The sequence below is a fragment of the Hoplias malabaricus genome, chromosome 5 (genome assembly GCF_029633855.1).
Source record: "Hoplias malabaricus isolate fHopMal1 chromosome 5, fHopMal1.hap1, whole genome shotgun sequence".
In the NCBI taxonomy this organism is placed as follows: domain Eukaryota; kingdom Metazoa; phylum Chordata; class Actinopteri; order Characiformes; family Erythrinidae; genus Hoplias; species Hoplias malabaricus.
Window position 1 is genome coordinate 34,036,102 of NC_089804.1, and position 27,450 is coordinate 34,063,551.

Sequence of the window (27,450 nt, forward strand, 5' to 3'; positions counted from 1 at the left end):
TGAAAATGGAGAAAACATGATAATCTCCTACAATTACACCACCCACCAAATGTTCAGAGCACCAAAACGTTAAAAGAGTTTTAATATAAATGTAGCCTTTGCTTGTTTGCAACGAATCTGCATGTAAAATAAACAACTATTCATGTTAATTCTTTATAAAAACAAAATTCTACGTGTAAACAACTATTTTATCAACTCTGTGTTGCAGTAACCTTAATGTTATGGGCTGAAAAATGAACCTTTTTGAAGACCTGCTGTTTCAGACACAAATAATGTCATTTATGACATGGACTTTATGAAAACACAAGCACAACTGAGACATTTACTGTAGTAAAATATATTTTTATCTTAACGTGATACTCACACTGAAGCTGTAGCATGACGTCACTGAGGTCGGCCTGGATATAATACTCGCCATAGGAGGGCAACACCAGACCCAGACTGCAGAGGGCAGCACACAATCACACAACACAGTCACACAACAGAACAGACAGAAAAGCAAGACTGCTTCAGAGACAATATGGGACATAAAAACAAAAACAAATACATAAATCCAGGGGGATTTATTTACAATATTTAGTATTATTTACAATTTTTATTCATTCCTATATTAATTAATGTTTTAATTTTTTTAATTATTTTTTTCTGTATTTATATTTTAAACTTTGTTTGATTTACGTATTCATTTACTTATTCTCTTTTTTCCATTTATTCATTTGTTTATTTCTGTATTTCCTCCTCATTATATGCTAATAAAGGGGGCATGTTTTTCACACTCAGGCTTAGCAGTCAAGTCCACAATACAGCAGTTGATTCCAATAGACGTGTCCAAGAGCACAAATGTTAGGGCGAAGGTTGGTGTCGGATCTCCACAGAGAAGCAGCTGCTTGCCTCAGTGAAATGGAGCAATGCATGTATCCGCTTGTTAAGTGTGATGCCCTGCCATTTCATGGGTCTATCATGGATCGTGCCTTCTGTCCTGTGTCATACATTTATAGACATGTGTTTGCTGTTTGAATAAAGCTGAATGCCTTAATCAACCATATGATCTCAGTTCAGGAGTTCAGAAAAAAAGACTGAATTCAATTTAAAATTAAGCAAATGTCTTTGGCAGTACTTTTTGCACATTCACAGCTCATTTTGATCTGTGTGAGCTGTCGCGTGGACGGACTGTGCTGCTCCGTCTCTGGGAGCAGAGGTGCCATGGAGAGAGAGCTGTCTCTCCCGCACACGATCAGTCCTGGTGTTCCATCGAGTTGTACTTTGGGTAAATAAAGGCCTCCGTTATTATACAGCCGAATACCACTGATAGAGCAAGATATGTACAGTTGATCTACAGTATTGGGCATCAATCAACCAATAAGAAATTTAAATTACAAATAAATGTGTCAGGTAAGAAAGAGAGAAATGAAACTAAATACACAAGCAGGAAAACAGACATTTTAATTTAAAGTAAGGTTTAATTTATTATTTTCTCTGTGGTTTTATTATATTTATTATCATAATTATGAAGGAAATTTATTTTATTGAGTCATTTATTAATTTATTGATGTATTTTTAGTTTTGACAGGTTTGGTCCTTCATTCTGGATCACTTCTGTCTGGACTGTGAAGAGAGAAATGTCAATGTGACCAGATTTCAGCGGCTTTAATGTTCATTCAGTCATTCATTCATCTTCTGTAAGCACTTCATCCTGATCATTGGCGTGGTGAAGGTCCAGAGCCTACTCTGCATCACTGAGTACAGCTCAATTATTCAGAGGAAATTTGAGAAGTGTAAAAAATGATGATTTATAATATAGGTCTGACCTGTAGTCTGTGTCGTTGATGGGGGTCCAGGTGTAAGTTCGCACCACATCATCAATATAACGCTGAGGAAAAGAGACTGAGTTATCTTTCATCAAAAGAGAAGAAACAGAGCCTGTCTGTATTGTTTGTGAAGAATGAAAGAGCTGAATGAGCCCAGATTGAGCAGTAAAATATTTTATTAGCAAATCAGCAACAACAAGTTCAAACCAGTGGCTATACACTCTCACACAAAGCAGGGAAACGCATAAATACCTCGTCCATGGACTTGACCAGAGTTTTGATGGTCATCTCTCCAGAGCGGCCATCTATCATCTGCCGTCGAATCTTAGTAACACAAGATGAGAAAACTCACTTTACACTACACAGCTTTCAAAATGCAGTTAAATAAATATGTAAATGTGTTAAATATGTTTCTCATAGTAGAGCTACGCTAACAATAACACTGAACAAAAACAAAAAAAGCACAAATGTGTGCTATCTTTGTAAAGTACAGCTGCACAGAGCATTATTTATCTTTCATGTTTGTGGATTCGTTAGTCAGGATGCCCATGGTGTAACTTTGTGATCTGTAAGAGGTTCATTTGCATATTGCAGCCCTGTGAGGTCAGTATTAAACAAGATTTTCAGGTCTGCCTCCCCTTCTGGTGTCAGATGGGGATATCCTGCCCGCTCGTCTGAGTCTCTCCGATCACGGAACTGTGTTCTGTCTTGGAGTAGGGAAGGATACATCCCTTTAAAGAATAGTATTGCTATTATCAGTATTAAAAATTGTGCTATGCAGATCTGTACCTTCACTGCATCGGTTACAGTCACAGTGAGTTCACTTTTAACTGTCTGAAATCCCTCCTAACAAAGCTGGGTTTATGTGTTAGCTGGAAAAGTTAACTTCAGAGTCAAGACTTTCCAAGCTGCACATAACCCCTGATCCAAAGTTGGACGGAGCAAACATGTTTGTTTTGAAGTTAACGCTTATGGTTATGTTGGTACCTCTTGTTTATTGTTGTCCTCCACCTCAGCGTCCAAGAAGTCCAGAGTCACAGGTTCAGGAAGGTCAACAGCCTGAAAATATAATAGAAACCCTGGTCCAGTGTGTGGACACTCATCTCCTTTTGATTTCTAGCTCAAATACCGTAGTACTGTGATATCTCTGTACTATAACACACAAACTTATCTCCTCAAACCCAGAGAGTGGAGAACTCACTAGCTCCCTCTAGCTACCTCTACTCCAGTGTAAGTGAACAGAGCACAAACAAAACCAGGCAGAATACACAAGTATGACTTGTCTAGTCTACTCCTTGTTTATGCAGAAACTGATCATACCTTGGTGTGGAGGTTCGGGTGGAGGAGCAAGTATCCGTTGGGGTTGAGGGCAAAGATGTATCCATTGGCTCCCAGCTGTATACAGAGAAATAAAGCTCATATATGTCTTTCTTCTGAAGACGTGGTTAAAAATGAAGTGTGAAAACTAAGAGAGAAAGCTCACGTTGTAGCGTGGAGCAAGTCTCTTCAGTTCGTCCAAGTGCACATCCACACCCATCACTCCCAGGATCAGCTGGTTCTACACACAGTAGGAAAACAGAAGCTGAGGTTTGGAAGCTGGGTTAGGATTAGGGACAGGAATTCCAGGGAATGTCTATATAGGTATACTTCACAAATCCAGTTCTATACACACAAGTAAAAAAAATATTACACGCTCATAGTTTTGCTACAGTTGTAGCGGTGAATATGGTGCAAAACACACTCACAAACTCATATAAAACATGCACAAAAGTTGCAAATTTGTAAACCAATATGTGAATCTGTGCAATGCGAATCAAAAACAAGTCAATGATTACACCTGCTCCAGCCTGCGGCTACGAGTCACAAATGCTTTTTCTTTTTCATTCACACAGTACAACTCCCGTGTGCTATCACCTTTGCACTATATATCTCAGTCAGTGTGGTGCAAATTTGTATATCTGTAGAACAAGGGCCAGGCACGGCTCAGAGATCAGCGAACCCTTCTGACCAATCAGAGGGCATATTAGGCACATGTCAAATGCTATTGGCTGAGGTGTCCTGGTTCTGTGACTGAGCGCCTCCTATGAAAACTCCTCTCCAGAAAACAAACATGGAGGACCGGGAGTCCATGTAGAAAATGGAATAGAAAACGGGAATTTGCTCTTTTATTTCTATGCCACTTTAAGTGTTCCATCAGAAATCTGATAAACAGTTATTTCCCGTTTCTACAGGTTTACAGTAATTTCCCGTTTTCTAAAAATCTACAGGGTTGCACAGAGGTTTTCTCTGTGACTTCAGATTTACTGATACACATCTGTGATTATTTTCTACAGCTAGAAACTTAACTGTCACAGGTGCTCAGGGGTTTTGCGCCAGATATACCTCCATAAATGTCAGGATTAAAGGGGAATTCCACTCAGAGAAACTTACTGATTTAGGATAGGTTGTGAATGGAACCAGTGTCCACCTCTAAAAGCTCCTAAATAGAATGTTATTACAGTAAATGGTCCTGAACACAGTGCTGATGTCTGGCCATAGTCCCATCACCATCATTTCATATAAAGCACTTTAAACAGGTGGAGTTGCTAATGGTGGAGAGAATATAAAATACTGGGTGTGGTTTGGAGACATGGAGACGCCTGGTTCCATTCACCAACACTGGAGGGAAATATAATCCCACACATTTTTCTACAATCACCCTCTACAAAATTACTGCAGAATTTTAGAGGTATTATGGGGGAATGAGAAAATTCTATGTGTATCTTATGATATGCAGGATACCAATTTTAAAATAGACAGACACTGACAAATTTGAAAGGAAATACCTGTGAGTTTCCATCCATAGAGAGGTTAAAAACAGGCATCGTTCCAGTGACCACAAGCCCCAGACCCTGCCAAAATCATCACATCAGCATTACTTCATCATTACATTACTGCTGAGGTAGAAACTCATATATTTATCTGTTACTTCAAGTTGTTTGTTTCTTTAATCTTTCCGAACACAAACCCGAACAAAACAACAAGAAAAAAAAGAGTTCTGAAAAGATGATTTAGAAAAAATCAAGAGATCCAGTGGTCAACACTGGTCTTTTAATGACTTCAAAATATTTCTGATCCTCTGCGGATCGGCTAGCAGTCAAACAATAAGCCTCTGATTGGATTAAAAAGGTAACGTCCAGATGCTGGATGATGACACTACTGTTTATCCCTGAGAACCAGCAATAAAACCAGACTCTTTCACTGTAAACATAGTAGAGTTTATAGACCAAATACAATGGCTTCAAAGATCTGCTGCTTGGGAATTAAGGTACAGTAAGTGTTGTTTAAATTCTGTACGTGAGCAGACATGCCGCCAGTAAACTCTGTGAGTGCTTGGCTTGTTTGATGAGGCAGGGAAAAAGTAGAGTGAGAGGAACGGTGGGGAATGATCAGGTGTAGACTGGCTATGCAACAGTTTACACCAGTACAAACATAACTCTACTGAATTGAATAGATTTATTCACTGTTACCACAATGAAACATTCTCAGGTGGCACTGGTAAACAACTGGGTCAGCTCAGAAAATCAATTCTCAGCCTATGATTTGTTAACCCATTTTAGATTTACCAATCACTGTTTCTTTGTCAGATTGAGGGAGGTGGTTGGTAACACACACAGTGGCACAGTAAAGATCTCCCAGACTGGTGTTGGGTGGAGTTGGCAATGAGTCACAGCACCGGTGGCTCTGATGGAGACAGTATTTCTACCTCTTCATCATCTTTAAGCATTTCACAAATTTATTCCTTACCACGGTTTCCCAGTTTTCTCCTGGGGTCAGTGGTGATAGTTCTTTACTGAAGTAAGAGGGAGAGAGAGAGAGCCCAAAGTGAGAGTTAAGACAGACAGAGAGAGACAGGAAGAGAGAGAGACATTCAAAGAGAGAGGGGCAAGAGTGAGAGAGAAAAAGTATGAGAGATAAGAGTGAAAGAGGCAGAGGGAGACAGAGTAAGATATAAAATAAAGAAGGAGTGATACAGTTTGAGAGATAGAGAGAGAGAGAGAGAGAGAGAGAGAGAGAGAGAGAGAGAGAGAGAGAAGGCTAGAATGAGCTGTGTGCTCTGACTGTCGCCCCCACAGCATCAACACATTTGGAGGAGAACTCAAGCTGCCATTCTCAGAGGAAAGCAGATCTCTAAACTCTCACCAACAGCATCCAACTCCAGACGGCAGGCTGTCAGAGGAAATCACTCCATCTCAGCAGATCTGACGTTTGAGAGGAACACAGCGACTTCAGCAAAGTCAGTGTGCTGCACCCTTCTGTCCTTCTGGCCTCCGCCTCCAACCCCTGGGCATCCCAAACCTCTTCCTGAACTGAAGGGCTTTAATCAGGAGTGTGACCTGATGGCATTCAGCCACATAAACATCAGTGAGGTCAGGTGAGTCAGAGGATTCATTCTGGATCAAAAACACTGCTCCAGATCATCCCAGATATCCAGAGTCTAGTGATGTGGGTTTTTATACCCCTCTAGTCCATGCTTGTCTCTAGGCAAGATGTCCAGATCATCTGTTTTCTGAGAAAATAGTGGCCCACTGATGGAAGATTGTTTGCTGGATTCTCCTGCGGCCCAGACCAGACCAGACCAGCTGCTCACCTTATTATTATTATGTAGCATAATGACACTTCATTGGTGATCATTTAAAATTCAATCTATAGTTTGATCAGAGGAGGATGGGTCCTTTGTGAGTCTTGGTTCCTCCCAAGGTTTCTTCCTCCAGCCTCGAGGGAGTTCTTCCTTGCCACTGTCGCCTTCTGCTTGCTCGCATTGGGCTTTGATTTAAATGTTCTGTTCTGAAACTGTGAAGCTGCTTTGTGACAACGTCAGTTGTAAAAGGCGCTATACAAATAAATTTGATTTGATTTCATTTGATCACATTTTCTACAGTGCTGATCTTTAAACACAGTTTCCACACTATGGGGCAACTCAAGTACAGAGGGGTGTTCACAGACTTTGGCAAATACAGTGTATATTTAATTGCTTATATAAGTAGATGTCCTGCATTTTACACTATATTTAAACCACACACATACACACACACACACACACACACACACACACACACACACACACAGGCTCTTGATGAAAGTTTTCTGAAGCAGAACCCAGTTACGTAGAGGCCATATGTCAGAACCACAGTCACGTGTGGCTTAGGGGCGTGCAAGCACACTTTAATGAATCAGACAGACTCTCTCACCAGGGCATCCTGATAGACGTTGGTCCACTGCACCTGCTTGGCACTTCTCCCAGCCAAAACCATGGGACGTCCCAGCACGTCCAAGTACTCCTAAAAACACACACACACACACACACACACACACACACACACACACACACACACACACACACACACACACATTTAAGAGATAATTAGCACAGCACATTTTGGACAAAGTACTAGAAATGTGATTATAGGGATAAACACTGAAATATGCCATGTAATTTAAAGACACACAGTTTGAAACAAAACACACTTTTGATTTAAATAAACATAAATTCAGAAACTTAAACACTGTATTTTAGAAGGCCAATTTTTGAACAGTTTACTAGAGCTCTATTTATTGGGGAAAAAGGAGCAATAACTTATGCACAGGCCACATTTTCTTATTTTATCTTTTGATTCCAATGTGTTATATTTATTAGTCACTCTTTAATACTGCATTAAAATGCGTACTGTTGATGATCAGAGAACTTAGAAAATCGAAACATATACAGCTGAAGCAGACAGCCTTTAATACAATAATGGCATAGACAATTTGAATTACACCACTGTTAATAGAGCTGATGTTGAACCAGGACAACAATTGGCTCAGGAGCTTTACTTTGATTGATTATCAAGTGCAAACTGAAGCAAACCTGAGGAATATCATTTACTAAAGAATATGTAAACAAGGCACTAGGGCATGGACATGTTTCCATACAGATACAGAACAGTCATAGTAGTCATATGTCAATGAACGCTTTTAAATGACATTTTATGCAAATTTGATAAAGAAGGGCCACTGTGATTGGTTAGAATGGTAACTTTAATGCTGAAACCTAATTGTTAAAAAAATTATATGTGATATTAATAGAGATAACTGCACGATTAGTATCAGCTCTCCGAGCCCAGAACATTGACAGTGGAATAGGTGTGTGTGTGTGTGTGTGTGTGTGTGTGTGTGTGTGTGTGTGTGTGTGTGTGTGTGTAAGAATCTCACCTGGGTGTTAATCCTTATAGCACAGATGGAGCGGATCTCAAAATAGTAACCTGCAGCATGAAGATAGGAGGGGGTAGAGAGAGAGAGAGAGAGAGAGAGAGAGAGAGAGAGAGAGAGAGAGAATGGGGGGTAGTCTTTATTCACCACAATGCATTGTTAATGTTAATGCAGTCTCCAGCTCCAATACAGCAGCTAATACATCACACAGTAAACTCAAAACATATGTTTCACCACTCTTAATGGTGTGCAAGTTTGTGTGTGTGTGTGTGTGTGTGTGTGTGTGTTATGGTCTCTCTTAGAAAAGAAAGACACCCAAACACACAAAATATCCTCAAAAGTAAATTTCAAGGATAACAAAGGGGACAGTGGTCCTAAATGGCTACACACACACACACACACATACATAGACAGATAATTCTCACCTTTGTTTGCGCATGCGATCCACTGCAGCGGTGTGATGTCATAGTTGTGCTGCCCCACGGAGAAGGTAAACACTCGAACCTTCAACAGAGTTCACACACAGTTTCGTTTAGTCAGGACTCCAATACATAGCTCAGCTGTAATTACCCAGCACTAACCCTACACTCACACTGAGACACTGAGCTGTGTGTAAGAGCACTCAGACAGAGTCAGAGGCATATTACAGCGTCAAGCACACTCCACACATTGCAGCCCTGGGATGTCTGTAATATTTACATCTAATTCTCACTGTGTTAGAAATCTCACAGAGTTGGGAGCGGTTGCTTTCTCAAGGGATGGAGAGGTCTTTAAAGGGGACATAATATGAAAAATTCACTTTTTGAGTGTGTGTGTGCTTTAATGTGTGGATATGCACAAATTAGATTTGCACCATATTGAATGATATATTTGGGGAAAAACTGAGAGCGTGCGTATGTTGTCATGTGTGAGCAGAAAAAAACCATTTGTGACTCATAGCCACAGACTTGAGCAGATGCAATCACTGATTTGTGACTGTGCAAGACAAATATCCCAAAAATAAACCTAAAAAAAGAAATACCATGTTTCCTGGTGCAACTGTAGCAAAACTGTGAGTGCATGATATTTTTGTATTTGTGTGTGTAGAATTGGATTAGTGCACCTGCAATGAAGAATTTGTGAAGGTGTAACTGTTAAGTTGTATTAACCTGTATAAGAAATATACAGGTTTGCAACTCCTGAAGAGATACTCTATGTGACTTCAAATTTATTGATACACTATTTTCTACAACTGCAAATTTCACTGTCACATGTGCTCAAGGGTTTGGCACCAAATATACCTCCATAGGATATCTTCCCTCGCAATGCATTGTGGAAAGAATCTTTTTGAACGTCTTATCCAGCCTCTACAGGCATCAGCTGTGATACAGGCATCTCACGTGCTGAATCCCTAGCAGCCAGCAGGAGGTTCAACTGAGTATGTGGCTGGCTCCTGGTTGTTTCCTAGTTCTTCCATTGTCAGAAATTGTAACTATGTGATGTGCTCTGTCTATATATGTTTGGCAATTAAAGACTCATGAGATGTACCTATGCGCTATTTTAGAGGACTGGTTGGTCACTGGTTGATCTAAAGCTGCAAACACTCCATTACATCAGTGAAAATTATGATTCACCTGAGAGCTAATCATCAGTTCAGTAGACATTTACCAAAAACAAATATGTGTAAAATATTCTTCACAGCTCATGAAAACTGGATCAACATTCCTGAGTGCCCTGACATAGGCAATGGACTATTGTCTGGATGTTTTGGGGGGTTGAACTGTTCAACAGAGAAGCAGTCTAATACATTCTGATGATAAACATGATAAAAGCAACTGATAATGTAAGAAAGGGCAGACAGCTGTACAGAATCATCTGCATGATTAACCAAAGCAGGTGCTGTTTGTCCAAAATGACTGAGAAACACCTTTTATGTGGTGCACAAGTAACTAGATGATGTAGAGTTTAAACAAGTAATTTTGATAACTTCAATTCTGATCAGAGAAATGCTCCAAACTGGCTGAAGTACAGCGTGTATATGGGAGAGGCAGAGAAACTGGGCCCCCCACAGTTAGGCTGAGATTTACTGAAGGTTGGTCTAGGGGATTATTTTATAAATAAAAGAGGTACATTTTTTCATCCAGGATCATCAGAGTACACACAGCCTCCTGCTTGAGAATGAACTCAGATTTTTAAAATAGAAGTAACAAATAATACTAATGCTCAGCCGTAGAAAAACTTGGAAAGCAGACAGTAGATGTTTGTGAGGTCAGAAACAGCTGGACACTCACTGTCTTGTTGGGCCAGTTGTGTTTCTGAAAAATCTCCTGAGCCCTGTCCTCTCCTCCATCCGTAAACAGCATAATGATCTTATTACAGTTCGCTCTGGGTACCTTTGTATGCTTCAGACCAGAGAGAGACAGAGAGAGACAGAGAGAGAGAGAGAATAAGAGACAGAGAGAGACAGACAGACAGACATTCCAGTTTATATCAGAATGATGAAGTCATTACTGCAGTGGATGCATTGCAGTACTGTGTGTTGTGTGGTTGTTAATTGGGAGGGTTGTTGTATGTGCATCTTACATTCAGTAGCTGGTCGAAGGCAAATTCGAACCCTCTCTGATACAGCGTGGTTCCCTTCGCCTGCATCTGAGCCACATGCTCCTTAAAGATCCTTTTATTACGAACATTAGCCTGAACCAGGTGCGTAAAACACGGCACCACTGCAGCAGCCTCATCATTAAACTACACAAAGAGAGAGAGAGAGAGAGAGAGAGAGAGAGAGAGAGAGAGAGAGAGAGAGAGGGGTGGGGGGAGGGTGAGAGTAAATTAATTAAACAAAAGGAAAAATGGGAAACAGAAAACAAAGGGATATGAATAAATAGATCAAACACAAATAGAAACAACCAAAGCAAAAAAGAATGAGGGAGAGGAAGTGAGAAAAAGGTCAGAGAGTGAAAAAGAGAATGAAGAGAGAAATAATTATGGAGAAAAAGCAGAGAGAGAGAGAGAGAGAGAGAGAAAGAGAGAGACTGTATGAGTCATCAGATCACTATCTGGAGTCATGAGAAAATCTATATTTAGAGAGATCTCACACTCAATGTGTGTGCGTGCATGTGTGTGCGTGCATGTGTGTGTGTGTGTGTGTGTGCACATGTGTAAGAAATATTAAGATGGTCAAATGTCATCAAAACCTTCTCACTCACCCGTGCTACGTTAACATAGTCATCGTCTGAGAGGGTGTCCAACATCTCCATTACAGATGCTTTTATTAACTTCAGAGTCAAACCACTCACACTGCCACTACTGCAGAGAGAGAGAGGGAGAGAGAGAGAGAGAGAGAGAGAGAGAGAGAGAGAGAGAGAGAGAGAACAGAGAGAGAGAGAGAGATAGAACAGAGAGAGAGCGAGTGAGAGAGAGCGAGAGAGAGAGAGAGAACAGAGAGAGAGAGCGAGAGAGAGAGAGAAAGATAGAACAAAGAGAGAGTGAGAGAGAGTGAGAGAGAAAGATAGAACAAAAAGAGAGAGAGATAAAGAGAAAAGGTTTTAGGAGATTCACTGCACCATGGTTGCATGTCACACGCTGCTGTGGTTATAGTGATTACAGCTAAATATAAGAAAAAACAGTGGCACTCACACATCTACAAGGATGACCATGTCTTTGGGTGATGAAGCTCCTTGGATGTACCTTTACAGCACAATAAGATACATTTAGATCAACAATGTAGAACATCTAATAAAACTAACAAACATACATTCACAAAATATCCCTGAATATACCCATTACTTAACACTATAACACAACACTTTTCCAGTAAAAAGTCATCAGGGCAGACTTTAAATGTGTGTTTTGATTAGGTCTAATTGTTGTGTATTACTTAAGTTGAACTTCCCAACTCAGAACTTGTTAAGGTATCTGTGCTGGTTATGTACCTTGTTGCACAATGAGTAAGTGAGTGAGAGAATGAGTTTCAAACCAGTTCCACTAGGGGCTACGCAGACTAACCAGGGTCTCCTCCGAACGTCGTAGAGGTCGATCTTATCCCGGGCTTTCCACGGTGTAGCTACAACACGCAAACATAACATAACACAAACAAACCCATATATCAATCTCCGCTGCTCAGCCATAAGACACCTCGCCTAATGGCTTAAAAGAGAAACTCACCTTTCATTTTTATTTAATCCACTTTCCTGTCGTAATTTTTTCTAATAATAATAATAATATTTAAAGGAGCAATCTGTAAGATGTTTACTGTACTTAAAATGTTCAGGGTGTGTGATCATAGATTAAGGAAACAGTCAAAGCTAAAACACTGTTGCCTCTCATAGCATTGCTGAAGCAGTATATTCTAGTGATGTGTTTATCGATACTCAAATATTGATACCTCTGATACTAGATGTAGGTAATGACAAACATGTGCAATTATTGTGGTGTTTTTTATATTGAATTAAATATTTAAATTTAATTTGAGTCACCCAGTATTATAAAACAGCAAGTGTTTGTATCCCCTTATTGTAGGCTATTTGGAGAAACTACATACATAGTTGGATCTAAATAAGATCAGGCATTCAGTGCAGAATAGGCTCATCATTTATTTTGCCCTGTGATTTTATATTGTTTGAAGATGATATCCCAAGAGCAGCAACACTCAATATAATGAGCCGTTATCTCAATATACATCAGAGTTTAAAATAAATAAATAAATAACTCTAATAATATCTTGTACTCTATATGAAGCGATGATTTGAAATACACTACTTTTTTTTATCAGACACATTAGGTGTATTTGCACAAAGAATTGGTATCGGATTGGTATCGCCGATACCAGTCTGAATTTTACTCAGTATCGGATCGGAATGGAAATCAGTGATGTCGAACATCACTAGTATATTCTCTTTGAGAATTGCCCGGTCCAGAGCGGAGCTCCTGTTTTCCCACACACCGAGGTCCTGTCTGGGATCCCGCCTATTGTCCAAGCACAAATATTCCAACCATACCGTGTTGCCAGGTCTACAAGCATAGCGTCTTGCAGCCATGAAGTGACCAAGTGAACAGAGTTAATGTAATATATTAGCGGACCCAAAAACCCACATTGCCCTTCTAAAAATCTCCATGACCAGAGACAGAGTAAAATGAGAGAAAAATTGGCCCTGTGTTTGAAAACTGGTGGCGGTTTAGAAACAGCAACACTCGAGAACAGAGCCAGAGCTGGCTAATTTTCTCCTGAACAGGTAACAGCAAATAACTTCTGGAACAAATATAGAAGTACAGATGCCTATGTATAGATTAAAAGGAGTAAATCCATAGGTTGTGTGTTTAATATAAAGAAAGTGAGGCATAGCGATGTTTGAAAGGTGTTATGACTGTGTTTTATCGAAAAGCGTAAATACCATTTTTTGTTTGTTTTAAAGAAACTGATGCAGATTCATGTGTGTTTCTCCGTGGTGTGTGTGTGTGTGTGTGTGTGTGTTTTGAACAAATTAAGGAGTAAGAATTGTGTTTGAAAAGCCTTGCATATTCACCTATTTAAGGTGGAATGGAGACAGAAAAAGTAAGCGTTTCACTAGTAAGCAGATGTTTTAGTGACATAATTTACACATGGTCGTGTGTTTTAAATGAATAAAGAAAAATAAGAAGTGTTTCAAAACGAGTACGGTTCATAAAACCTAGCACTAGCTTTAGTTTCGCATATTTATTGTGGATTTGGACAGTAAATACTTGTAAATGCAGGGAAACGGCAGCCGCTAGTTTTTTTTTTCTTGCATAGGTAGATGTTTTAGTGAAATAATGAAACTGCATTATAGTTCCAATTTTAAATGCATGATGTCAATATTACAGATTGCTCCTTTAATAATTATGTCATTAACTGGTTGTGAACTGAAATGCTGAGTAAACTGATTGGCCTTTGAGTGTGGTGTTTGCAGGATGGGGGACTGGATTACAGATCGATACAATGCATACATGTATTAATACATAGTGTATAGTGTGTCAATTACCTTGCATCCTCCTCCAGGAGGTAACTGTTGAGTAATAACTGCCCAAATCTGTTACATTTGTTTTTAAATGATGAATTCATGAATTGTAAACTCTGCCTAAATGTATGGTCTATAGTATTAGAATAATTGTGTTACAGCACATAATAAAGTATCGCTGGGTATAAAGTTTTATAGTGTGTACAATCAAAAGCAGTGATTCTGTGTGGGTCAGAGGTCAGAGGTCATACCTGGGTAGTACCTGGTGACCCCGGTGGCGCTGCCAAAAGCCTGCCAAAGCAGTGAGGGGTCTTCTCGACTGTTCTCCATAAAGACCCTCTCCAAAGCCTGAGTCCAGTTTAACTCATTTAGAATCACAGGAGCTAGAGAGAGAGGGAGGGAGAGAGATGGAGAGAGAGAGCAGATAGAGGGAGGATGAGGGAGAGAAGGAGAGAAAGAGAGAGAGAGATTAGACATCATTACCTAACTTAAAACCCTCTGGGACACATTCCCATTTCCCACTGCTATCAATTTTTACACTTTGTAAATCAGACCCGTGTTTTTGCCGTGAGCTGTAGATAAATCCCCATGTGCAGGTCTTTCCCGAGTCTCCGAAAATCATGCCACGACAGGTCACCTTCCATTTGGACGATGTTTCAATCCTCTAACAATTTACAGCTGTGCCACAAGAGCGATTTACTTGTTTGGGCTTATTAACATCCGCCTTGTTCCACCACAGAGCGCAGAACATTGTACTGTTCTCTGGACATAGTGGGTGACACAGTTGGGGTTCGATTCCTATCTTGGACAATAACACCACATTACACTAATAAAAATCCTGGTGCAAGACTCCTAACAGTGCTTTAGTTTAAGGTTCACACCTCCTTTGTAGATGTCGGTAGGGATCTGCACCGCCGTGTAGGAGTAGTTCACATTGTTCTTGAAGTTTGGATCATATACAAACTCCAGCTTCAGAGACATTTGAGACTCAATCTCGTCTCCATCCTGCGAACACAACCAGTGTCAGACAGAAACCCGTACACACACCAACACTGCGCTATCACGGACTTACAATGTAATCAATGCACTCACGTAATCCAGCTCAGCTTTAGAGTCATAGTACTCAATGTCCCACTCCTGCAAAAAAGGACAAAATCATTCATTTTCTGTAAGCACTTCTGTCAACAGTTTCACCAAGTCACTCACCCACACACACCTTTGGACAGTTTCACACTATTCCAACATGTGTGTGTTTGGACTGTGGGAGTAAAGTTGAGCACAAAGAGGAAACCCACATAGACACTGAGAGAACACACCATACTCCAACCAGACCGTGATGCGAGGTGGGTTTGAACCAACAACCCCAGGACCGTGAGCTGTGTGCACCACTGTGCTGCTATTTATTATTACTATTATTCATTTTATACCCAGTTTTTGCTGCATTTTTCCTAATTATCTACCACTGTGGACAATGATGGGGAAGGGGCTGATTTACAAAGTGAGTAATAGGGAAGCTATTTACGAGAGACTACATGCAGAGAGTGATTAAAATACATCCAACATTTGCAGCCATTTAGGCATAAAATTATTATAAATAAATATAATTATAAGGCTGAGACTAAAGTAGACCCAAAAAAAAGTACTGTAAAAAAAAATAACAAAGCCTGAAGCCGGTCAGCTGTGGCAGGCGTATGGAGGTGGAGGAAGTGTTTTTCAGAGTAACAGAGTAAATCATGTGGAAAAAAAGAGCTGCCACACTCTGCACACCTTAAAGCCCCCAGCAGCAAATCAGGCTCAAAACACACAGCAGAGTGGACACAACCATGTCCACAGTCACAGTGTGAGTCACAGTGTGAGTCTGTACATATACACAGCAGTGTGCAAAGTCTGGGTGCCCCTACTCAGATGATGTTTCTGTGGATTTTCTGAGTGAACATAAGAGACACACCTTCTGCACATTTCATCACTGTGTATTAGCTGAAAAAGAATATACCACCGCAATTAAGAACACAAAATGTGGCCTGTGCCCCTTGCGCCCAATGATTCCAGGTAGGCTCTGGACCCACCGCGACCCTGAATTGGATAAGCGGTTACAGATAATGAATGAATGAATGAATGAAATGTGGCCTGTGGCTTAACCTATGGCTTATGTCATATGATGTTAATTGATTTTGTGTCCTAAATGCAGATGAAAATGCCCTATTTAAAGGCAGTGCTTGGATTTGAATCCAAAGCACTTTTTATAAAATTGAGAGAACGTTTCCTCACATCTATTTTTGCGCTGGAAAAAGAGTCATTGTATGAACACAGCCCTTGTTCTGTAAAGGGGAAACAAAGAAGGTGTGACTCAGTCTGAACTGGCTGAGGAGCCCTCTCATAGTTTTCCACTCAGCCACAGCTAAGAAACAGCATCCGGAGGCATTTGGACAGTGGAGAGACTCCGAATGCTGAAAAACATGATGAGATGAGGGTGTGGCTCTGTTCCTGCTCCATAGATGGGTAAAACTGATTTATTTTTGCTGGTAGAATACATTACTTAAGGTAGAAATTACTCTAAATTGTAAATAAACACAGAGTGGAAATGCTATACACTATTTTCTGTGGTAAATCAAACAGTGAATAAAAATTTACAGACGTTACACTTCATCCACTGCATAAGAAATGTGTGGTGGATAACTTCTAATTCTCTCTCTCTCTCTCTCTCTCTCTCTCTCTCTCTCTCTCTCTCTCTCTTACGTGCAATGGGGTCAGGGAAAGAAGAGCTGTGCTGATCTTCACTTCTTCTACATCAAAGTAGAAACATCTGGGCCACTGGTGACGTAGTTACATCGATCTAAACCAGGCCAAACTCACCAGAGGGGGAGCCAGGAAGACACAGACCTACTGCACTCTCACATAACAACTGGTGAAAAGTGAGTGTACTGTCATTTTTTGCCCAGTTTTCTTCTGAATTTACTTTGCCCTCCCTCTGGCGGTGAAGTTGGGAGGCAGAAGGCAACACAAGCTCCCTCTGAGACACATGAACCACCACCATATCGTTTCAGTTTAGCTTCACTGAAGCTCAGCACACTTGGAGGAGAACAATAATGGCCCAACTGTTTTTTCTTAGATATAAATAAATAAATTCGGAGGCATCCAAACAAACAGCGCATTTGTCTTAAAAATCTTTCCTAAATCAAAACATGTCCTCTGCCAGAATGTGAGTAAGAATTTACTGGACATTTCTGCTTGAAAACAAACAAAAAAATACATGCAGGTCATTTCCTTTAATAGAAATAATGCTAACATCCAATCACAGGGTGCTCTCACAACAGCAAGAGTAAAAGGCAGTGCATTTCAGTAGTTCCTAGTGTTCGGATCATCCAAGACGCAGGGCAATGCCAGGTGTGTTCAGGATTTCTGACTAAAACTGTGCACATTCATGTGTGATAGGCGCTGTCTGTCTAATGCTTCATGACCCACAAAAAACAGAGACATATAACAAACAAGGAGAATGGTATTAAAGTCCACCTAACCTTGATGCTGTCCTGCCATCGATGAGCTTTCTGCACTCTCTCAGCTTCACTGGCCAGTTTCTGTGAGAAACAAAACATTTGCATCTGATTAATACACCTTAATTAAGCATTTGTTAAACTGAGGGAAGCAGCCTTAGTTAAGCACTTAGGTGTGTTCTCTGTGGAACAGGAATTTAGTTATTTTCACTGAGAAAATCCATTAAAACATGGACAGGAAATAGGGGTGACCAAACTAGACCTTTAACCCCATACATTCACCCCCAGCTCATTAAAAAAAAGGACATGGCCTGATTTCTGCACTCTTGAGTTCAGACAGCACCACGTGGTCAGAGGTCCCCTCTCACCTCCAGAGCTCTTTTCTTCTTGGCCAGCAGCCTCTCGATGTCGGTCGCCACTTTCTCCACAATTTCTCTGGGATTGTTTCGAATGAGTCTGTACTGCCTCCTCTTCTCCAGGTAGATCTGAAACACAGTGAGAAATCAAAAAGATGTCTTCATTTTCAGCCTCCAGACTGACTCCCCACACAACTCGTCCAGGTTGAAATGGCAAAAATAAACAAATAATCTTATTTGAATACACTAAGTTTTAAGTTACAGAGAAGTAAAGCAACACTAGGTAGTATTTTTACCTTAAAATTACACCTTCAAAATCACAGTGATGCTCCACTGAGCTGTAATAGTGAGAATAAAGCCTCTGTCGTTGCTACTCCAGGATCAGCTGTGCAGAAACTACACTATGTAACTTATGGAAGAGGGTAGTAAACCAGCTCCTCCCTGCCGCCCTGATTTAACCCTCTGGGGTCAAAAATACGACTATTCGCAATGTTTCTATTAATATCTTAGCGATAAGACAGCGCAAAAATACAGTTCAAACACTCTGTGAATGTGCAAAAACTGCTCTTTCGATTGCATGTTATCGCAAGACTGTATGCGATACTGTACATCCCGAGTTATGAGCCTATGAATAAGCTTGAGACACGCCTCCTCTGCCTCTCGCCGTGTCTAACTGGTGGATTCGCTTGTTTTTAAGACTCTGATAAAACTATTTCAAACACCAAAACAATTCATCCACATGAGTAAAGGGATGTTTTCATAAGAAATATAAAGATTTAAGTTTTTCAGAGTTAGAGACAGATTATCTCTTCAAAAATGCTCTAGGTCACATGGGCCTCTCTTAGTGAGAGAGCTGAGATTGTTCTGAACATTTTGATATAAAACATGTAGGCCATATATTATAATACAAGTACTTTAAAGGCGAATTTCAGAAAATTGAGAAAATGTCCTTAGACCACAAGGGATTAAGGACTGTGCTGTAAAAATGTGTTTTGATGTAAAGGGTAAGTACACTTCTTCACATCTGCCGACTCTATGTCTGGTAGACCGTTTTACAGTGCTGTGAAGGGGGAGGGGCCACAGTGAAATGCGCAGTAGGAGGAGGCGGGGCTCAGCTGTGTAGTTTCAGACTGGTGGAATTTTAGACAAAGTACAAGTGCAATATGTCATCTGTGGACGGGAACACTTGCAGATTTGCCAACTGTGACGCCTCATTGTACACTGGTACAGAGCTACATATTGTACAAGAGAGTTTAACTGATGGGGGAGTTGCAGAGCCCAAACTGACAACAATACACAGGCTTTTAAAATATTTGGGGAAACCTTTTGCATTTTAAGTTCTGATTTATCTTATTATTACAGGTCTTGGGTGTCATGGCTGTTTTAAGAGATTGTAGAGGATTAAAGGAGTACATTGTATGTGAAGATGGCTGTCTCTATTTCGATAATAACTGGACCTTGCAAAACCAGCAGCTGGATTTATTTCTCTAATAAAAGAGGGTATAAAGAATGTCCAGTTTGCCGTCCAGGACACGGTCTGAGCCAGAACAGCTGTAATTCTCTCAGCGTAAAAGGATTTAATTAAAGCTACAGACTCTTACATTCCTCTCTGACATTTTAAGGGGAGGATAGTTTGCCTCTCAATCTGTGTGTGTGTGTGCGTGTGAAATAAATGCCCCTCCACTCGCTCTGGCGTTATTAGCAGTTTGCCTGAGGAGATTATATTGCTCCGACAAGTCTCTGACAAGTCATTTGGACAAAAGGCCATGAAGGATTTTAAAAAAGCATGTTATAAACTTAAAGTACCTGTCAGTCTCTTTTACTCCAAAAATAGAGTATAGAGAATTTATAAAATGAGGAAGGTCATGTTTTAAAAATGTTAAGTACAGAATCTCTGACACATCCAGGCCACTAGGTGTCAGCATAAGCTCTCAGATATGAAGACGAACCAGAAAATTCTCTCATATTTACAGTTGGTTATTTCCCATTTAACATTAAAGGAGCAGACAGTCATGTGAGAGGTATTCTGATGCCTGGATGTATCAGAGATTCATGTTGTGTTCGGGTGCTCATTGGAAGGTTGTATGTATCGGGTGGTTAAGTAGTAAATATGACTTCACTGCATTCAGGTGCTTGGCTGATGATCCACACACTGTACACAATATGTCCCCAAAAAGTGATTTACAACACCTAAATAACAACTAAATGTTTTTTGAGTAAAAACAAACCTGAACATAATATTTGACCTTTACAGAAAACATGCATAATAAAACTATTCAAATACATATTTGCCATTTTTTCCTAAGGAAGGTCACAGGTCACAATAACTCGTTTATCATCGAGAATCACAAGTTTAACAGTGGTGACTACGGCTTGGTCCGCTGTTCGCGTACAATTTACAAGTCAGAAAAATGGTATTTCCCAATTTCTGACATCATCTCGAATGCAGCATTAGGACTAAACAATTCAAACATGGCCGCCCCCAGCTGGGGACCCACTGTATGAAGTACAAAGTATATTTCAGTCAAGGACAACTATTCAGTTTGATTCTTTATTTCCTCTGAGCTTCATCTTATGGAAAATGTTAAAAATCACTTTAATAAAATATTTTTTGACTATTTTTGTGGTAAAATTGGCTGACTGCACCTTTAATCCCACAGTTGGATAAATGATAATTTCCAGATAAACAAGCATCTTTAATTTCCTTCCTGAGATGAACGCCGAGGCTCCAGATGGGATGGAGGGGTTCTTTTCTTGGGAGTTGTGCCTAGGGGTCCCTGAGAGACACTCTCTCCCTCCTCTAGTCTCTCACTACTATGGCTCTCTTTCTCTTCCCTCTGTCTCTATTCCTCTTCTCTCTCTTTCTCTCCATCTTCAGGACTCTAACTCTCCTCAGCAGTATCTGAAGCCATATGTCATGACGCTCACACAGATTAATGCAAAAATGAAGCAAAGGGAATGTGAAAGATTCAAGTCTCTTGTTAAAAATCCCTTTATCTCCAGGACTGCACACTGCAGGAGAAATGTTATAATAACTAGGTTTTAATGTGAGTAATTCTGGACCGTTTCCACTGGGTCTGTCATTGTGAAATGTTGAGGAGATGGTGTGAAATGACATGAAAAATGAATAAATAAAGATGAAAAAGAGCTGGAATATGGCAGTGATATTGCGTATGAAATAAACTGAGGTATGAGAAGATGTAGATGTGAAGTGCTCTGAAAGAAGAGAGCGGATGTGTTTTCTTGTTGATTTACACGCAAAGGCTATAAATAAACAGGTTCTGGAAGATGCTGCGAGTGTGTGTTCTTCAGGCACTGTGTGTGTGTGTGTGTGTGTGTGTGTGTAGGAGTTCTGCCCAGTTGGACATGCTGGTATTGATCTGATTGTTAAATCCTGGTGGTGGTCTCAGTGACAAGCTGGATAATGATTTCTTGGTTTGGTTGTTGTACAGAAGTAATGAGGCATTGTGCCTGCTGTTGAGCGTCAGTTTCAGATCTCTCAATGACAGAGAAAACACTGCTGCATTAAACACACCCCAGCAAAGAACTGCCAGATACAACAAACGAGCCGGTTCAATGTAGACTTGTGTCTCCATACCACCACAAATTAATTATAACAATAACAGTTTACACCACAATATGCATCCAAATTAAACACAGAAAAATGAAAATAAAAATAATATAACTCTTATATAAAAAGTTATAAACAATAAATACAATTACATGTAAATCATATATATGATTGAATATGATGAAGAAACACATTTATTGATCCCCTTAGGCAAATTGCTTCTCTGTATTTGACCCATCCGTGGCAATGAACACACAAACACACACGAGTGAGGTCCTGGGAATTAAATTGGTGTCCCTCCGGCCTCAAGCTCACTTCTCTAACTAAGGCCACAAGCATCTAAGGCCCCAAACAAAATTTTAGGCAAAATTTAAAACGATTTAAAAAGATACTTATATGAGCAGTGTATTTGCTCAAAAAATTATTTTAGTGATTATACCCTATCCCATTTTTCTAGTGACTGTAATACTGTGTGCATGTGACTGTGTTTGTTTAACTCTTTCCAGATCTTTCCTTGTGACAGACCATTGGACTGAGTCCAGTATTATTTGAGGTTATCATCAAATCCCTAGTAATAAATGTTTCAAAATATTAAATCAAGTGTGCTGTTGATTTAACAAATCCATACAATCAAGGAGAACATCTGTTAAACACACAGCTACTACTATATAAACAAGATTGATTTTGCTGTATTTATGTTTTTGTATTTTCGCAACCCTGCACTGAATGAACAGTTAGACACAAAAATTAAAGGCAATGTTCACAATTATAATCAAAAGACACTTTTTAAAAAATAAAATGCAGTAGATGTTTCATCACCATTCGATAGCTCTTAAGTCTGTTTGTGCGCTTGAACGCGGTCTGATGTGTTTACGTAGTCCCAGTGTCTGTAAATAAATGAAAAAAAAAAAAACCTTTTTGGTCTAGTATGCTAGGTTGAGAGATGCTGGACACTGTGAGAAGCTGCACTGACCACAGATCTTTCTCTCGCTCTCTCTCTCTCTCTCTCAATATTTCAGGAGAATGTATGATTCTGAGCATTGTGATAAATTTATGACAAGCCCCTGAGCTACAGGACGGCAAACAATAACTAGAGAGGTAGAGCTATGAGAGAGGTATTTATGATCAATTCTCCTCTAAAGACATGTGGACCTGTCAGATGAGGGACTCAGCTCAGCGTCTGATTGGTTGAAACGTCCATGGATTCAGGGGAAATTAAAGAGGAAAAAACACCCAGATCTCAAGACTTTATCATCTGCAGCCAGACCATTTGCTCTTCTCCAAAACAGCATATGCACACGTCTCTATCTTTCCATTTTTCTTGTAGTGGGAGATGAATATGTTTTATAAATTTTTTTATATAAAAGAAATTTGACTTTTTGGGACTAATACTTGAAATTGAGACTGGTCACTCAGAGACATCTCAGATTTCCCCAAACCCAGATTGGAATCTGAGATGACCCAGAGGGTCATAAAACAGAATCTCCAGGCCCTTTTTATGACCCAAGGTTGATTAAACCAGCTCCCCTCAGTGGAATCCAGAGAGACACAAAAACACTCCAAGAATCAACTTATGCTCTCTGTAAAACTGTTTAATCAAGAACTTTTCAAACCATTGAATTAAACCTTAAAACTGTAAAATTAATTCCAGTTAGACAATCAAAACTGGAATTATAACCATGTATTTAAAATGACCTTTTTATGAACTTATTCAGGATCAAAGGTTGTCACATATATGTGTGTTATTTGGTTAAGAATTATGTAAAACACGGTTTTGTCTGAATGATATTACTTTGTGAATCTTTTACATTACATGAGTATGATTTCGAAATCTTGGACGCTCATTCAACAGGAATCGTCCTTAAGTCTTTGTCTTGTCAAGTGTCACAGAGGTTCTAGTCTAAAAGAACATCCAATTAGAGGCAAGAGATGCTCCAATCCTCAATCCCTGAGGATCAATCAAACCTTCCAGAAATCCCAGCACGTCTGTGAAGTCCTGCAAGCCATCTCCAATGCTGTCCAGGGACAAGTAAGGTCACATGGTTTCATTTCGTTCATAGCTCAAGAGATTGGTGCTGAACGCTTTTCTGGGATAAACTATAGCCTTTTTAGAATTTTAGTTAAATATCATAGAGAAATTCCCTCATATACTAATCTCCCTCATGTATAGCTGTAATCAATTTCATTTTATGAATGTATAATCAATATTTGTCCAAGCTAAAACTGGACAGGTAAGGACACTACATACCACTTAATGGCTCCAACCGTGGTGCTTAACAAAACTAATTTAATAAATTATTATTAGTTAAATAACAACTAATTATCATTATCTATTCTACTCTTTCAGACTCCTGCAGACCATTCTCTCACAATCGCAGTCCAAACACATCAAAATGGACTCCAGATTCAGACACTTTTTAAACAACAGCCAAAAACCACAGACACCAACAGAATTACACAACCAGAGTAAACAAAATGGAAACATACACCTCAAATGGAGACTGAACCGTGCCGTGTCTGCACCTCTATGACACCTGCTAACAGATGGCTGGGGCATCGCTGAGGTTCAGACACACCATTACAGCAGAAGACAAAACACCTTCAAAACACAGTCTCAGAATCAGGGATTCAGACAGCCAGGGTTTCTTACATCACACACATAATGAACCAATTCTGTCAAATCAGGGTGGGTTTTTTCAGCTGCAGGCGAAGAGCGGAGTGGACAGTGGAGATGGAGGCATTAACAAGATGCATATTCATAGTTCAGAATGTGTGTGTGTCTGTGTTGCCCTGTGAAGGACTGGCGTCCCCTCCAGGGTGTATTCCCGCCTTGCGCCCGATGATTCCAGGTAGGCTCTGGACCCCCCGCGACCCTAAATTGGATAAGCGGTTACAGATAATGGATGGATGGATATTCATAGTTCAACTTGCACTAAACCAAGACGTATGGAAGTTATAGAGTTACATCTAAGCCACTATTAACATTTTAGGGGTTTTTTTTATATTATTTTGTAAATCACTTCTAAATCTGTAATTCTGAACACCTGAGGCCTGGAGGAAGACTTTAATTGTGGAAGTCAATCTAACTGAGAACATTAAAAAAAAAAAAACTTATCAAAAAGAGAGAAAAATCTATGATGTTTACTGAGACAGAATCCAGGTGTCGGCTCTGACTCCTCTGCGATGAGGAAAAGATTATCACCTCCGCAAACTGTACAACTTGCACACTTGATGCAATTCCCACAAAGTTGCTCAAAGAAGTACTACCAGCTATTATTGATCCTCTTTTAACTATAGTAAACTCATCCCTTAGTCTGGGCCATGTACCCAAAGCTTTTAAACTAGCAGTTATTAAACCTATGATCAAGAAACCAAATCTTGATGCTAGTACACTGTCTAATTACAGGCCTATTTCTAATTTGCCATTTCTGTCCAAGATCTTAGAAAGAGCTGTGGCCCAACAACTTAGTTCATATCTACATGAGAATCATATATATGAAAAATTCCAATCTGGATTCAGGCAACATCATAGTACAGAGACAGCTCTAGTCAAGATAACAAATGATCTTCTTCTTGCCTCTGATCAAGGCCACGTATCCCTGTTGGTGCTTCTTGACCTAAGTGCAGCCTTCGATACAATAGACCACGATATTCTCATAGAAAGGTTAGAAAACATGGTTGGAATCACAGGGACAGCCCTATTATGGTTCAAATCTTACTTAACGGAACGTTATCAATTCGTAAAAGTAAACAATCTAAATTCAAATTATTCTAAAGTAAGATTTGGAATTCCACAAGGCTCTATTTTAGGACCATTATTATTTACATTATACATGTTACCGCTAGGCACAGTTATAAGAAACCATGACATTAACTTTCACTGTTACGCACACGACACACAATTGTATATTTCAGCCAAGCCCGATGACAAACACAGATTAAAGAAAATAGAGGACTGTGTAAAAGACGTGAAAGGCTGGATGTTGCGTAACTTCCTCCTTCTAAACAGCAACAAAACAGAGGTCCTGCTTTTGGGTCCAAAAGTGGCAAGAAATAAATTATCAGATTTAATTTTAAATCTAGCTGACTTTCCAATTAAACCTGGTTCAGCAGCAAAAAATCTTGGTGTCATAATTGACCCGGATTTATCATTTGATCAACACATAGGTAGTATCACTAGGACAGCTTTTTTACATCTTCGCAATATTGCTAAGATTAGAAATGCCTTATCCCTTCAGGACGCAGAAACATTAGTACATGCCTTTATTACTTCAAGGCTTGACTACTGTAACACACTACTGTCAGGATGCACCAGCAGCAATTTAAGAAAACTTCAACTAGTTCAAAATGCTGCAGCTAGGGTCCTCACTAAAACTAGAAAATTTGAACATATCAGCCCAGTTTTATCATCACTTCATTGGCTGCCTGTTAAATTCTGCATTGACTACAAAATTTTGTTATTAACATATAAAGCTCTACATGGGCTTGCTCCTGAATATCTTCAAGATACAATTTCCTATTATGAGCCTCCACGTTCACTCAGATCACAGAATACTGGATTTTTAATTGTTCCCAAAATTCAGAAGGCCTCAGCTGGGGGAAGAGCCTTTTCTTATAAAGCCCCCAAACTCTGGAATGATCTTCCAGAAAATGTTCGGGACTCAGACACAGTCGCAATTTTCAAATCTAGGCTAAAAACACATTTGTTTAGTTTATCTTTCGGTAGCTAATGCTCCCCCATAGATAAAGGCGGCAGATCCGGGGGGTCGATGGACACAGGGAATTATAGTAAACTGAGACGCTGGTGCTGTCGTCCCGTCGCTTCTCGCGATCACTCAGGTTTGTTGACGGTGGAGCGGAGGGATGCCAGTGTTTCAGGATGCTCTCGTGTCTGTGTGTCCTCCTGGTTCTCTCCTTTTAGTTAAAGCTGTCATAGTCAGATCTGCCGGAGTCATTAGCCACACTCTGGAAATTTTCATATTTTTTACTTTACAAACACAAAACAGTTCAAAACTAATTCCATCCCTTTACATTTTTCCGAGTAAACAACTGCCCACCTGTCTGTCTGGACACTGATGGATGACTGTCGAGACCCTCCTCCACGCTTCAGACCAGCTGCCCACGCTCCAGCAACCACCAAGTGCCTTCAAGCACTGAAGGTCAATCCTCCTACTGATTGACCAGAGGAGGATGGGTCACCCCCTGTGAGCCTTGGTTCCTCCCAAGGTTTCTTCCTCAGCTGGGGGAGTTTTTCCTTGTCACTGTCGCCCCTGGCTTGCTCACTTGAGGGTTTTACATTTGTTTTTACATTTCATGTCAAATCTTTCTTACTGGAATTCTGTGAAGCTGCTTTGTGACAACATCTGTTGTGAAAAGCGCTATATAAATAAATTTGATTTGATTTGATTTGAATATCAGGACATCCAGCTATGGTAATTGACCAAATTTGATTGATAAGTGTTTTCATTTGTGAGGAACTTTAATAACGCCACCTTGAGCTGAAGAGTGGAGACGATTCAGGACTCCTGATATTCAGCTCAGGGCCAACTTTGTAACACACATACTGGGCAGAACACTCTGGAAAGGCAACACAGTTATTTTTACTGCACTCAGTACACACAGAATGCTCTGTGGAAAACCACCATTATCTGCCAATCAAACACACACACACACACACACACACAGAGTCTTACCCCCTTTAGCTGCTGTGCTCCACTGATGTGCTGCATGACTCTGTCAATCTCTTGCTCTATTCGTCGAGCCCAGTGCATTATCCTGCAAAACATACACACATACACAAACACAAACATCTACATATCAGTGAGGTTAGACAATTAATTTGTTTTTTTCCATCACACAATCCCTCAAAGTGTTTTCTCCTGGATTTTAACTCTGGAGTTTATAACGCAGCTACTTTACAAAAACAAGATACTTTAACTTTCCGTTTTCCATATTTATATGTCTGAAATTATTTATAAAACCAACAATTTAAATGTAAAATTCAGCCTCAGAACAAGTGCTTTTCAGCCACAGCGAGATCTC

The 27,450-nt window shown here is 39.9% G+C and overlaps 1 protein-coding gene across 1 annotated transcript in view; it reads right to left on the minus strand.

Moving 5' to 3' along the window:
- The window catches only part of cacna2d2b (calcium channel, voltage-dependent, alpha 2/delta subunit 2b), a 47,844-nt gene that overhangs the window by 12,908 nt on the left and 7,486 nt on the right, over positions 1–27,450 (minus strand). Inside the window, exons 2-22 of the mRNA XM_066671937.1 lie at positions 27,102–27,183; positions 17,850–17,966; positions 17,506–17,565; positions 15,083–15,127; positions 14,872–14,995; positions 14,242–14,373; positions 12,024–12,081; positions 11,655–11,705; positions 11,225–11,324; positions 10,602–10,763; positions 10,310–10,420; positions 8,465–8,543; positions 8,043–8,092; positions 7,040–7,129; positions 4,634–4,699; positions 3,292–3,366; positions 3,129–3,203; positions 2,796–2,867; positions 2,061–2,132; positions 1,809–1,870; positions 365–441 (exon numbers count right to left, since the gene is read on the minus strand). Of these exons, the coding sequence (XP_066528034.1) occupies positions 365–441; positions 1,809–1,870; positions 2,061–2,132; positions 2,796–2,867; positions 3,129–3,203; positions 3,292–3,366; positions 4,634–4,699; positions 7,040–7,129; positions 8,043–8,092; positions 8,465–8,543; positions 10,310–10,420; positions 10,602–10,763; positions 11,225–11,324; positions 11,655–11,705; positions 12,024–12,081; positions 14,242–14,373; positions 14,872–14,995; positions 15,083–15,127; positions 17,506–17,565; positions 17,850–17,966; positions 27,102–27,183 (1,760 nt within the window). The remainder of the gene's footprint in view (positions 1–364; positions 442–1,808; positions 1,871–2,060; positions 2,133–2,795; positions 2,868–3,128; positions 3,204–3,291; positions 3,367–4,633; positions 4,700–7,039; positions 7,130–8,042; positions 8,093–8,464; positions 8,544–10,309; positions 10,421–10,601; positions 10,764–11,224; positions 11,325–11,654; positions 11,706–12,023; positions 12,082–14,241; positions 14,374–14,871; positions 14,996–15,082; positions 15,128–17,505; positions 17,566–17,849; positions 17,967–27,101; positions 27,184–27,450) is intronic.